Genomic DNA, 14,214 nt, shown 5'->3' with positions numbered 1-14,214 from the left:
AAACACAGCACACCTGCTCAAAAACACAGCCCTGCTCACACCGCTGCGCTGCAGCTCCTGTGTCACCAGGGCCTGTTTTTAAACACGTGACTCTGTCTCCTGCTGTCTACACCTCAGCCAGGGAAACACAGCTCACTCTATGCTTTTGTAAAAAAATAATAATAGTCAGTTCATTTATAGCAGATTTACAAACATTACAAAAATTAAATATGTTAAAAAAGTGTTCGTTTTGTCCCAGCTGAGTTATACAGTAGCTTTGATATCTAGCTGGTAGATCTAACAATACAGAGGATGTGATTAGTATCACAAGGATTCACTGACTCAACGATCCAAAACACCACAAACATCCACAGACAACACTGAGCCGAACGGGAAGCAGCACATTCAACATAAGTCACCAAAAGTACTGCACGACACCAAGATGGAGAGCTTGCTTCATGAACCGGCAGAGCTCAAACCAACAATCAGTGACACACGATCCACAGAAACACAACATGCCACTCCAGCACAGAGGGACAGAACACCAATCAGGTGTAAGCTTATGTGTTGAGCTGTCTTGGATCTCTTATTTTTAAAAGTCTGCATGCTGAATGCTAAAATATATTTCAGCATCACAACATGACATGATGGAAAGTGAGGGCTGCTGAGTTCATCTGTCACAAATACAGGATTGAATCCCTGAAGCCACGTCTCCTCTTTAATCATTTTTAGTAAAAATGGACGTTTTGTTTTCTTCTTCTCCTGACACAACACACTGAATTGATTCCCGATTCATCTGCCAATTTATAAAGTGAAACATTTTTAAAGTGTTGGTATCTGTAGTGTCAAATAAAAATTCACAAGTCAGCACGCACATGTGCCGCACTATTATTGTTGTGAGCGTAGGTGTTTTGTGGTCATTTGCGTGGACTAAAATATATTAAGCTGACACCAACTGACAAACAGTGTGTAGCAGCACTGCTTGTGAAGCGGTACGCAGTGCATGGCGTCGGCATGGCACTGAAAACACACAAGGTTACAGTATGTGGTGAGTAACAGAACCTGAAAGACACAAACACACACAATAAGCAACCAGCAGTGAAACGCAGCACAGTGACAGCGGCACAGATGATCAGAGTGGGATAAAGAAGGAGCACAGCGAGCGAGGCTTGTCTACCTTAAGGGAGGCCCGCGAGTAGGGAGGGACCCTGCCATCGTATTTCCCTGAGATGATCCCACAGGCCAGCGGAGACCACGTCATGGCCCCCACACCTGAGAAGAGAAACATGTGATCACCACTGAACAATTTTTATCAGCCTTCAATAAATTTTAAAAAAAGGGCTGAACTTTGCTGAGTTGATGATGACCATTTCTCTACTTCTCTTAAATCACACTGACTGTTCACACACTTCCACAGCATGTCTTTTATTCCGTCTTCCTCCCCTCACCCAAACTGGTCGCGGCAGATGGCCGCCCCTCCCTGAATCTTGTTCTGTTGGCAGTTTCTTCCTGTTAAAAGGGAGTTTTTCCTTCCCACTGTCGCCAATGTGCAAGTGGGGTCATATGATTGTTGGGTTTCTCTCTGTATGTATTATTGTAGGGTCTACCTTACAATATAAAGCTCCTTGAGGCGACTGTCTGCATTGAATTGAAGCTAATAAAGTTATATGACAACACAAACAAGACTTTAACCAGTTATAATCAGAACTGCACTGATCTCCAGTGCTCCAGGAAGTAAGAGAGAAGTTCTCATGTTACATTTCTGAAATGCTTCCTTTTATTTTCATCAGACCCGAGATCCAACACCTGGCTTCAATTTAACCTTGTGTGTCCACGTGTCAAAAATCCCTCTAGCTCTGTGGGTTTGTGTAAAAAATAACTTTTGTAATGCTTTCATGGATCAATTCTCCACGTGGAGGCACAAACGCACCACTGCTCACCTATCTTATGGAACAGCTCAGGTAGCTGCACCTCCACTTTCTCTCTCTGGAACATGTGGTACTCTGCCTGCTCGCAGATGGGGGGAATCTGGTTGAACTGTCTCGCAACAGAGTACGCTTCCTAGAGAAAAACATGCAAAGAGTTACATAATACAGCAGAGTATGTAAACATTTTGTATTGGGAACAATACTGAACAAGAATAGAAATAGTAGATAATGTGAAGCTGGAAATAACTGGAACTTGTGAAGATAGAAGGAATGTATTTTGGACTGAGTCTCACCATTATTTCCATCGGGCTCCAGCGGGATGTCCCCCAGTACATGGCCATGCCTTGGTTTATCACATGGGTCATTGCTCGAACCGTTTCTGCAAGTTACACACAACAAAGATGAGGACAAAAAACCCCAAGAAGTTTCCCACATTTTTGGTTACACATACAAACATCTACACATAAACACACTGTTCCACTGGTGGATCCGGTTTTTGATCTGCAAAATGTTAAAACTCTGGATCTGAACACAAAAGCCCGACCCACGTGTTTAGGCAAGGGCAGCCAATCAAAATAAAGGTAGATTGTTAGATTGTAGAGTGTTAAATGGCTTGTTTCAATGCTGGATCAAGGTGTAGTTTAAGATAAACAAAGCTGCTCGAGTGGAGTCCAAAAATAAAAATATGTAGCTCTGGCAGCAGCACCATGCTCTCCCGTGTTTTAAATGCACCTTAGAACAACACGCAGCAACGCTACACATGAGCGAGAGGAGGGAGGTTTGGGGTCTTCACACACCCCTGTTCTCTGCTGGCCATCGGGGCGGGGGGGCTGGGAGGAGGTGTTGGCCGTCCGATTGGGATCTGGGATGCGGGGCCTCCCTGCTGCTGCGGAGCCTGGGGCGGTCTGCTTGCCTCCACCCCGGGGGAAAGGGTAACATCTCCTGGGCCTAGGTGCCGTTTCCCCCTCTAGGGGCGAGGGTACCTGGACCTGGGGTATAGAGTTTGTTTGGGGAGTCTGATTGTGTGTACAGTGTCCATGTATGTCTATCCCTACGTTGGGTGAGTGTTAAGTATTTGTATATGTGTGCATGAGGGTGGAAATGCATGTTTGTGTCTGTGTGTGCCTGTTTGTGTTTATATGTCAGGTCGGGTCTTACACTCCACCTCTCTGGGAACTCCCAGGCCCTCCAACGGCCTATCTCCCCTCACCAGAGTCCCTGCCGGTAACTGATGCCCTCAGGGGTCGGTGCGTTGGTGGTTCTTGGTGTCCGGGGCTGGGCGCTCAGGTATGTACCAGCTCGCTCCCGGTGACTACTTGGTGGGGCCTGGTGCCTGTTGCTCAGTCAGGCCTCTTCCGGGGCAAAGGGGGGCCCTCGGGCCTCCGGCCTCTGGGCCTGCGGCTCGGTTCACTCTGGCACAGCTGGCTGCCGGCAGAGCCGGCGGGCACGCCACTGCAGCCCCCTCTGGCTTCTGCTCGGTGGCTACTGAGTGACCCCTCATCTGGGGCTCTCCTCAGCTCTTCCCAGGAGGGTGGCACGGATGCCCCTCCGGTGGTCCTCCTTGGGCTCTCGCACTCTGGGGCCTCTGGATGTCTGGAGCCTGGATCTCCTCCATGCCTGCTTCATGCCCTGGGGGACGGGGTTATGGCTCTCTACATCCTCTAGCAGACCATTACATGGGGAAACCTTTTGAATACAAGCGCGCTGATCCACACAGGTGTGCACACGGGTGTTCACTGTTCATAGACATAAACTACACCTTTATTGGCTGCTATTTCCAAGCACATTGTGCGCTGTCGGTCCTGCTTGCTACACAACAACATTCAATATTTAGTATTTATTGCTGTTTACGCTTAGCTAGATTAACGTGATGGTGTTGTGTTTAGTATGTTGCTCTGTTTTTTTTTGCTTGTTTTCTCTTCTTTTTCTCTCAACAGGTGATCCAGGAGATTTTTGTTTTTCTTTTTAAGTGCCCTTTCTCACTGTCCCTCTTCCCTTCTGTTTTTCTTTTCCTTCATCTTTCTTTCTCCCTTTCCTATCCCTCAGTCATGCCTGTCCCGTCTGTAACAACTGAAAATAAAATAAAATAAATAATAACAACAAAGGTTAATCAAATGAAGCAATATGGCAAGGCCGTGATGATCCATTTGGCAAAGTAAATCCATTGGGTATCCTTGTTGGTCTTCAGACAACAATTCTGACGGCTAAAGAACCAAATGGGACAGGCAAAAAAAAAAAAATGTAGCTTAAAAATAAAAATAAAGAGCCGGCCTTATAAAAGAAAAAGAAAAAACCCATTAACACTCGTTTCACCCTGTGGTGTTTTCCGCAGCATACAATACCTCAAACAGTGTCCTGGTACTCTAATTTATGTGCATCTGCTTGTTCTTTCTTCTTCTAAAAGAAGCACTCGTTATCATTTGCAATCCAAATGGCCTCGGCCATTCAGGACAGAAGTGGAAAAGCTGATTATGTTAATCAGAATGGAGCATGATTCACCCTGATGAGGATGACATCTATTCATAACAAGGCACTTGAATGACATTAATGTTTAAAAAAAATAAAAAATCCTAAGAATCTGTCAATTTCGATCTGCAGCGGGCTGCAGAAAGGAAATCCAGTGAAATAAATACGAGACGACGGCCGTATTTGCACCACTTCAGATCTTTAATTGTGCCTCTTCAGTGGTTTGACAAAGTGGACTACAGCTTATTTATTTTAAGCACAGATGGTTAGAAAATATGTCAGGGGTGATTTATTTTTCTCTTTAATGTGATGACTGGATGTTGCAGAGAGATTAATCTCATGTTACTGTGTCAACACAGCACTGCATTTGATTTAAAGCCGTCAGGTGGGAATGTGTTTTTAAAGCATGCATGCTTATGTGTATGATAAGAGAGATTTGAATAAACAAATGATTCTGATAATTATGCTAAAGATTATAACATAAAAATATACATTAGCAGAGGCATGATAAGAGAGCCATGGCACTCAAAGAATCCTGATTACACATCCGCAGTTTAGCTCCTGTCATAAAAGAGCCAGTCAACAGCTGAAACTAGGATATACGACCCAATCAGTGGGTAATGTTGCATTGGCACAGTAGAAGTCTATCACAGGCTTCTACTGCACATCTGCAACCTTAACAAAGATGTAGATAAGTCAAATTACATTCATGCAAATAAGCTTTAAGATTAGATTTGTTCAGTGGTTTGTTCAGTGGTTGTATGGATATTGAAATGCACTCCCATTTATACAGTTCTTTTATAATCTTAATGACTAAAAGTCCCATTTTAACCCCCATTAAGCAACATACATTTATACAGCACTTTAATTACCTCATACCCACGGCATATTCAGAATCACCAGTTAACCTAATGGTCTTTGTACCGTGGGAGAAGGCATGAGAGAACGCACACAGGCATAGGTGGGGATCGAGCCGGTTATAAGCTTGTTGTAAGGCTACAGTGCTAACCACTCGACCATCATGGCCATCCATGATAAACGGCCCTGAGCCATGAAGGAAGAAATAATGAGTATTTTTTGTGAGCATCAAAGAAGTTGATGAAAAGCCCTTTAACCCTCATTCTAGGCAAAGCTTTAAAGCAGTTTTTGGTTTGACTTGGTTGCTTTTATACAAGCTGTTTTTATGTAACATTAATTAATTTGTTACATTTTATGTAACAAATTAACGATATGGCTCTCTCCTAACCACAGACAGCATAAAAGATGTAGCTTCCAGGTCTAAAAAGCAAAAGTAGCCTAAGCCTAAATTCACTCTAATGGGCATCAGGGGGCGAAAGCTGTGGATACTGAAAGACTGAGCCCTGTAGAAGTCGCGCAATCTGATATCGTCGTGTTGGTGTTGTTCCAGGATCAACATTGCAAGTGACCAATCAGAATGTTGTGACGTCATACTTTTGCGACTTCGGGAAAAACCGCCGTAAAACAAAAAAACTGTACTTAAGCTGCGAGAAACCGCCTCTGTCCGCCGATCAGCGGACCCTGACCCTGACCCTAACCCTTTAATAAACACTATGCAGCATTGATATTGTCCTTGCAACATTGGAATTTCATAAATGCACAAATGGCTTGGCGCGCCAAAGAATAACGTCACAAGAATGTGATTGGTCACTTGCAATGTTGATCCTGGAACAACATTTACTATGCTGTTCCAGGAACAACACCAACACGACGATATCAGATCATCTGTAGAAGTCTATGGTCTCTGTGTTTCAGAAAGGTACATTACCCAGCACATGCGCGAATGCTAATGACTTGTAATTGACAAATCGTTATCCAGTGAGTTGAGTAGTACAGCGGTCCCCAACCCCCGGGGGGTCCATGGAGTCGTTTGGTACCGGGCCGCGTGAGTTGAGGCTCAGGTGTGAAATGTATGGTTTTCAGCGTTATTTTGTTATCGTTTTTATCGTTAACTCAGTTTTCCTGGGTCTTTTCACGTTTGTTATGAATAAATCTTCTTTTTTTCGGTACCGGTACTAGTTTTATTTTGTTGTATTTATCCACGACACCTAAAGGCCGGTCTGTGAAAATATTGTCGGGCATAAACCGGTCCGTGGCGCAAAAAAGGTTGGGGACCGCTGGAGTAGTAGGTGAAAGCAGTTATTTTTATGTATTTATTTGATGTTACATAGGTAGGCGAGTGACAAACTATTATTGCTTTTAAATAGGGCTTTTCGATATAATGATATATATAAGATGACGATATGAAAACGTCTATCGTTTCATATTATGCTATCGTTTGTTTTGTGGTGTTGCAAAATAAACTGTTTACGTCAATATTTTTCATCGTTTTGATGGTCACTGTAGAATTTCTTAAAGTTCTCTCTTTCTCTTATATTTAATATAACCACACTATGGACGGACAAATGACTGTTCTTATGCGTTGTCGTTAGCAACAACGACGGTCGTGTGCCTCCGCTGTCCGCTTGTTTATTTTCCACATAAACCTTTCAAAATAAAGCTGAAGATCCTGTTGAGATTTTTCTAAATCAACTGAATCACGTGAAATAGTATGCTGAGTGTTTACAGATGAGAAGCTAAAAAGAGCCGTCAGGTGCTAAAAAATAAACCTTAGAAAAAGTTTTTCCCCCGCAGCACGCCGTGTAATAAATGGTCACAAAGAAAATTGCGGCTGTTTCAACTTATGTAACACTCGACTCCAGAGTAGATGGTGCTACCAGCATGTTGAGATGTTTATTGCTGCCTCTCCTGTTTGAGGTGGTGGTGGGTTGTTTTTTTTTTTTTTTCTTAAGGTGGCCTGAATGGGTTGGTCATGTTTCAACGGCAGTTCTGATGAAAGATGCTTATCCGAAATGGTGTGTGGAGCCAGGTGGCATGAAGATAATCATCTGTAGTGTTTCATGTGCAGTGTGTGTAACACGTGTGAGAAATTAAATCACAGAGCTCCAACTCAGCTTGTGTGTGTGCTGTTGAGCAATATCTTGCGTTATCTGACTGTAATTTCCGTCTTTTTATCGATCTAAGTGATAACTTGTTTGGTTCGCCTGCAGACCAAATATAAAAAATGTCAGATAGCGATCGAAGCGTCCCAGACAAGAGAAGGAACACGCATATAATAAGACGGGCCCTATCACCCATCAATAATCCATCACACTGATGCACTGTTTCTCATAAAAGAGTCGAATAGACCAAGCCTCTCATCTTGGGAGTGTGTGCTTGTCTTAAGGGGTTTACTGTGTTTACTCTGACAGTAGCTGTTCACTTCCTCTTCACCCTGTTTACCCCTTCAGCTACTGCCAGCATAAAATACACCAGATGGCTTTACCACTACAGATTGGAAGACGCATATTCAAAACTGCCCATTTGAACTGTGTGCAATCTCTAAAGGGCAGAGGGGCGTAAGAATTGCCTCAACCTTTACATTAAACAACACCAGCTACTTCTGCTCAACAAGATCCTGGAGTATTCTGGAAGAGCCAGCTTGAGTGAAGTAGCAAACTGAAGGCAGAGAGATGGCCCCTGACCGGACTACAACCCGAAGAGGAACTATAACACGGGAGCAGATGGATACTGTGTGACCAGCTGAGCCCCCACACAGTTAGCACTCTGCCATTTAAAGGTCTTCAGCATCCGCATCCATCCTCATTCTGAGTGTGGAGGTGGAAGCACCAGGACAACAGGCAGCATTTAAAAATAGATGTTTCAGTTACAAGAGATTTGTATATCCGAGTCTTCACGTTGCAGTCGTCATAGAGACAGAAAGAATGCCTTTTCTCTAAGCACAGTATGACAAGTGATAAAAAGGTGATAAATAGGCAGAAAAAGGGTAGAGACAATAGAATTGCTACCTTCCATTGGTGTATTAGGGTCCGGTCTGTTCGCGAAAACCACATCCACGTAGTCTAACTGCAGTCTTTCTAAAGAGGCTTTTAAACCTGGAAAATAGGAACCACAGTTGAGCAGCAATGGTACTGTGACTGCAAATATCAAAGTGTATAGAAAAGTAGTGCAGAGGATTATCAAACTGCATACTTTAAATTAGAGCTGGGCGATATGAGATTTTTTCATATCACGATATGTTTTTTTCATTTCAGGCGATAACGATATCTATCACGATATAAGCCAAATAACTATATTTGTAAGATTTAAATGTGCCGTTGCTCACAAGTAAAATGTGAAATAATCAGCAGCTTGTTTTTAAATATTTATTTCCCATAATAAGTTCAACAGGGTAGATGTACTTAAGGAACATGAGACTTTTTCAGATAAATAAAAGGCAAATATTGCAAACTACACAAAAGACAGCCGCTAAAGCGTTTAAGTTTCAAAATAGAACAAACGAAACAGACTAAATTGTCAATTCCACTTAGAAACAAAATATTAATTCTAAAAATAAATCTTAGTTTGTTTTACAGAAGAACAGACAAAACTGACTAACTTTTGTCAGTATCAAATAAACTGAGAACTAAAAGGAAATTCTCAATCTCTCCTTGTTGTATAGCTTAGCTTTTCAAACAGTTTTAACAGTTACTTTAGTCTGACAAAAGCCGAATGACGAATTAGCGCTTCCAGTCAGAGACTGAGGCTATGTCCACACGTACACGGGTATTTTTGAAAACTGAGATTTTCCGTTTTCGTTTTAAAAAATAATCCCGTCCACACATAAAGGCAGAAATGAAGGAAAACGCTGCTATGAACATGCCAAAGCAGCAGGTGGCGCTAGATTCCTAACCGTGCAGAAATGTTGGCCAATCAGAAGTCTAGAAGCCTCGGTGGGAAAAAGTAAACAAAGCTGGGGCATAGAAGCAGAACCGAGTCGTATGTGTGGAGGGACAGTAACTGTGTGTATATGTAAGCATTTAAACACTGCAGAGAGTAGAATTAACAGTATTGTAGAAATTCATTTCACCGAAACAATAACGTGGCGCACAGTGTGACGCATGCACCAGTTTATTGTATTTCCAGACTTGCTTTTGGCACAATTTACAGTGCACGCTACTCTGTTTTTTGTCAGACTTGAAATAGCCGAAATACCTTCACACTACGGAACTTCTATGGCTCTTCCGTTCGACAATCTCTCCGGCATTGGAACCATCATCTGTTTTCTCTTCGGTCACGCTCGGTTGATTTTTCTAGTCGGCACACTCATTTCCTCCATTACGCTCTGGCTCCATTACCCGCTGGCTGCTTCCCAAACAAACACACGTGCGGCTTGGCTCTGCGCTACTGAATTTGGATCGGCTGACCTTTTTTTTTTTTTTTTTTTTTTTTTAAGAGAACAAGAGCGGCGAGGTCTATCGCGATAGCTTAATTTCTCTATCGAGTAAAAGTTATATCGCGATACATATCGTTATCGTTCTATCGCCCAGCTCTACTTTAAATGGGTTACTGACTGTAGCCAAAACTTTTCCAATAACTCCAGGGGAGGCGTTAGTTTTTAAAATGAAGCTTTGATTCCCTTGACCCAAAGCTATTAATTAATTTTGTTGTTGAAGTGTCAACATTTAATCCAATAATACGCAGCACTGCTACTTACCTTCTATAATGTGTTTTCGGGATAAACCTCTTTCAGTTTCCGCTCTATATGAAAACAAATACAAAAGAAATGAGAGTGTGTTTGACACCATTATTTAAAATGTGACTGGTACGGCTCCTGGACGGTAACATAATATCATTTTATCCTTTATGAAATATGAGCGATGTTTCCAGCTTTATTGAAAGCACCTGACAACAGATCAGTTTGGATGACACATGATCCCATTACCAGGAGCATCAGGATCAAACAAGTCGAGAAAAATTACACGCGAGGGTAGTTTTTCCATTTGGGCAAACAGCAGAGTTAAGGATGAAACTTACTTTCCACCCCAGAAGATCTTTGTTGTTATCACCAAACTCGAACGTCTGGAGAAAAAAAAAAAAAAAAGTAAGCAAACATCTGTTACAACATCTGCCAAGCAAACATGCTGAACTACATCAAAAAAAAGCACTGGAGTTGCTTATGCACATGCACAAACTATAATCTTTAGGTCATTCATGCGTTTCTACCTTATTCTATCAGCATCACTCTCGCACACATCCTACAATAACGGTGTCTGTGCCAGAACGCAAACAATGCCAGTGAATGAGTGCTGCGAGCACATAAACCTGATCTGATATAACCTGAGCTATACAAATACCCATACAGGACCGACAAAGTAGAAGACAAGCCACTAGAAGTTCATCCATTATTTATCATCTTTGAGGAGGAGACACTGGAGTGTGGCAAGGCTGCCCACATTAATCTTTCATCTCCCCACCTTACTGTTCCGGTTCACAACACACAAGCCTCCCAATATGTGCAGAGGAACGAGATGATACAAGATTAGGCCAGATGGCTGGGAAGGAAATTTAAAAAAATAAAATAAAATAAATAAAAAAATACAAAATGCAATTAAAGTGTGCCTCATATCATACCTCCATCCTTTTTTCTTTATGATGTTTCCGAGCACCACCTCTGCCCTATGAAACAGATGGAAAGAGAGCATGATTAAAAAAAACATTAAAAAATAGATAGTCTTGAAATGATATGAGCACTTATATCCGACTGTCTCAAGATTTAATTATTTAATTGATTAACGCAGTCCAATTCTTCGCCCGGTCCCAGCTGTGCTGTCGAGCCACCACCAAGTCACTCATTAGCAGCCACAGGGGTGCTAATGAGTGACATTACGTTCAACACGGGGCTCATTAGGGCTGGGCAGAAACCTGTCAGCAGGATGTCTCTCCAGCTCCCTCTGACAAATAATGAGACACCTCCTTGTGACACAGTTTCACATAAAATCCAACTGGCTGTAGAGGTAGAAAAAGCGTCATGCCAGCTAAGATTTGTTTACGTTTGCCGATGAGTACAGCTAGCACCTCTAATTGACACAGTTTTCAAATATTACGGCAAGTATCCGATTTGTGCACAAATTCAAGGACCACAATTTACCCACAGCACAGCACATTACAGCTCCTGTCAGTGTGACAGTCTGAACAGTTTCAGTAATGTGCAAAAGTTTAAGGTATCAGAATACTTTATTAATCCCCGAGGAAACTGTGTGGGTTACAGTTGCTCCAAGACAGTAACAGTAACAGATTAAACTATTTAAATAGTGCAATATGTTTCAGATATTACAAATTTAAGAAATGGAACTAATATCTACAAATAGCTCAATTATAAATATCAAGAATATTACAGAGGTGGTTATAAATATCAAGAATATCAAGAAGTTTAGGAGTTTTAGATTTGCACAGATCACACAGCAGATTGATCATCCACGCATTTTAAATCGCAGTGAGAGTCACAATGGCATACCCACAACCCCCCAAAAAAGACAAGAGGCCACAAATGGTAAATTCCTAACCTAAATATTTCAATACAAGATTACTTGGCAGAAAATAATAAGCTGGCTCTAATTATGTGGAAGTATTAAGGACAGCTGATACCAAAGAGAATGGCACAACCATGTTTGTATAAAGTCGAATAATGTGCAAGTTGTTTTTTTTTTTTTAAAGAATAATTTTGAAACCTTTTCATGTTTATACATTACTTGAATATCCTGGTATTTCTGTATGAAACATAAATGGGGAAACTACCTATATTTTTGAGTGGAAGAACACTTTTGTAAATCTGGAATTACTTTTAAATTTGTTTGAACTTTCAAGAATAATAGCAACAACAATTAAGTACAAAGTTGGCAGGATCAGTTGTCAGGTTAGCCCATTATCCTTAGGCCTCTGAAAAAGGGAAACAATGTATAAAATCATCAGCAATTCCAATTAATGTACAATTTTCTGTTAAATCTCTTAAATTACAGCTAGAAATCTGCACTTCAGTTACAAATAAATCATTCATATTTATGTATTTTTTAAAATCATAACTATATTGATACACCAATGATTGATAACCATGGGTTATTATGTATCATAACTCAAAAAAAAATTAGATTATAAGCACATAATAAACTTTGTAGTGCTGTACCCTTTTTCCTTTTTTCCCCTGCATCCTAATATTCGACAGCTATGACCAGTCCTGCTCATGTGTACCACTTGCTACTATATGTATGCAAAGCATGGATGTATGAATGATTAAAGGCTACGTTCACACTGCAGGTCTTAACGCTCAATTCCGATTTTTTGATCAAATCCGATTTTTTTTGTCTGCTTGTTCACACTACAAATAAAATGTGACAGCAAACTAGTGTGAACCCTCAAAGCAGCCCGCATGCGCAAAAGAAGACATCACACACAACGCGCTCTGTTTAGACCCAGACCAAACAATATTGTTTGACTGATGGCCCTTAATGTAAAGACTTTGGCTTTGATGCGCTTTCGCCTGCAGTGTGAATGTAGCCTTACTTTAATATTCAGGGGCCATTTGTTTGTTTGCTTCGCTTTTGTCTCTGTTTCAATTGAATATTAAATCCTGCATAACATTTTTGTACCATTTATCTCCACCTTTTGTTTGCCATTTATTAAAAGATAAATTAAATTAAATATTCAACCTCCCCACTCGTGTGTTTGTGCCTCTGTACATTCTGCTGATCCAAACAGCAGCTGCCCACTATTACTCCGAGTGATTTCAGCCTCTGCCAGCTGGACTCACATCTTTTTTAAACAACGAGCAATGAACACTCCCCTGAGAGCAATGATGTGTGTGTGTGTGTGTGTGTGTGTGTGTGTGTGTGTGTGTGTGTGTGTGTGTGTGTGTGTGTTTGTTTCTGGCTCTTAGTATTGCCCCTTTGAAATGTGAGTAATTTGAGTGACCAAACATAAGGTTCACTGAGCCTCGAGCAGGTTGCCTTTCTTCATCCACCCATTAATTAAAGCTTTGCTTTATTTCAATGCTGAGTTGCTTTCTGACTTAGGGCAGGAAGCAATGATGTAATGCGGCACTACTCATGGATTCTTTATATTTTATTACTTTCACATTCTTCAGGGCTTATGCCACCTGTTTTTCACCATGTCACACATTTAATATTGATCTCCAGCAAAATGCCTCTGAGCCTGAGAGAAAACAAAGACTAAAATTCTGTTCTGCCAATTACTGCCATACTTTGAAAAGCTTTCGTGCCATGTGTGCTTGCTGATAAGAGCAGCTACATGGGTTAAGCACAACACATTTGTTTGTGCAAAGAGACATATTTGTTTATATTTCTCAGAAACAGTAGCTCATGTATTCGGATGGATATGCTAATCAAGCATCACAATCAATATTTGAATATTCTTGTGCGTTCAGTGTTTTGTTCCGTGACCAATTTTTTAGTTGAGGGCTAAGCTACAACAAACAGCCTACAAATCTAATTTATTTATCTGTCCAAGCTCACCACACAGAATCGACTTCACAGCAGCTGACTGTGCAGCCACCAACACCACCACTTCACATCCTCCAAGCCCGACTGATAGAAAGAATCCTAAGCCACAACCGAGGACTTCACATGAAAGCTTTTTCCATTATGACGCGCAAACTGTGTGATTTGTTCGACTCCTTCTCGTGTGTTTGTGTGTAATATAAGCTCCTTGGTGCTGCTTTGCAGTGGAAGCTGTCAGGATTAACACCTGTGCAACACATTTCGAGCTGTGTGACGTGCTGTCACAAACACTTGCACGTGCCAGGCTTGTCCTTTCTGTTCAAGTGTGGTTCTGGTTTATGGCAGCACGATGATCAAAGCCAGAGTTGGTTTTGCTTCTGTGTCAAAGATCAACCTCTCTCATGAATAAATCAACAAGACTGCTGAAAACTCCCCAAAACATTAACATCGTGGTGTGATGACGTGCATCAGACCACAGCTGCTGAGGCATT

At 41.5% G+C, this 14,214-nt stretch overlaps 1 protein-coding gene across 4 annotated transcripts in view; it reads right to left on the bottom strand.

The window, feature by feature from the left end:
- The window catches only part of kcnab2a (potassium voltage-gated channel subfamily A regulatory beta subunit 2a), a 111,271-nt gene that overhangs the window by 9,147 nt on the left and 87,910 nt on the right, over window positions 1-14,214 (bottom strand). For 3 of the 4 annotated variants that reach the window (XM_082534743.1, XM_082534744.1, XM_082534742.1), the window contains 7 exons: window positions 10,845-10,889; window positions 10,248-10,292; window positions 9,928-9,971; window positions 8,240-8,326; window positions 2,201-2,286; window positions 1,920-2,040; window positions 1,157-1,251 (listed from right to left, as the gene is read on the bottom strand). In XM_082534743.1, coding sequence (XP_082390869.1) covers window positions 1,157-1,251; window positions 1,920-2,040; window positions 2,201-2,286; window positions 8,240-8,326; window positions 9,928-9,971; window positions 10,248-10,292; window positions 10,845-10,889 — 523 coding nt within the window. Of the gene's footprint in view, window position 1; window positions 1,042-1,156; window positions 1,252-1,919; window positions 2,041-2,200; window positions 2,287-8,239; window positions 8,327-9,927; window positions 9,972-10,247; window positions 10,293-10,844; window positions 10,890-14,214 lie in introns of those variants that run through there. The other variant, XM_082534745.1, reaches the window with a different exon arrangement.

The sequence above is a fragment of the Aulonocara stuartgranti genome, assembly GCF_965226115.1.
Source record: "Aulonocara stuartgranti genome assembly, chromosome: 5".
Lineage (NCBI taxonomy): Eukaryota > Metazoa > Chordata > Actinopteri > Cichliformes > Cichlidae > Aulonocara > Aulonocara stuartgranti.
Note: the sequence above shows the minus strand (reverse complement) of the source record. Positions and strands in the feature narration are given on the sequence as shown.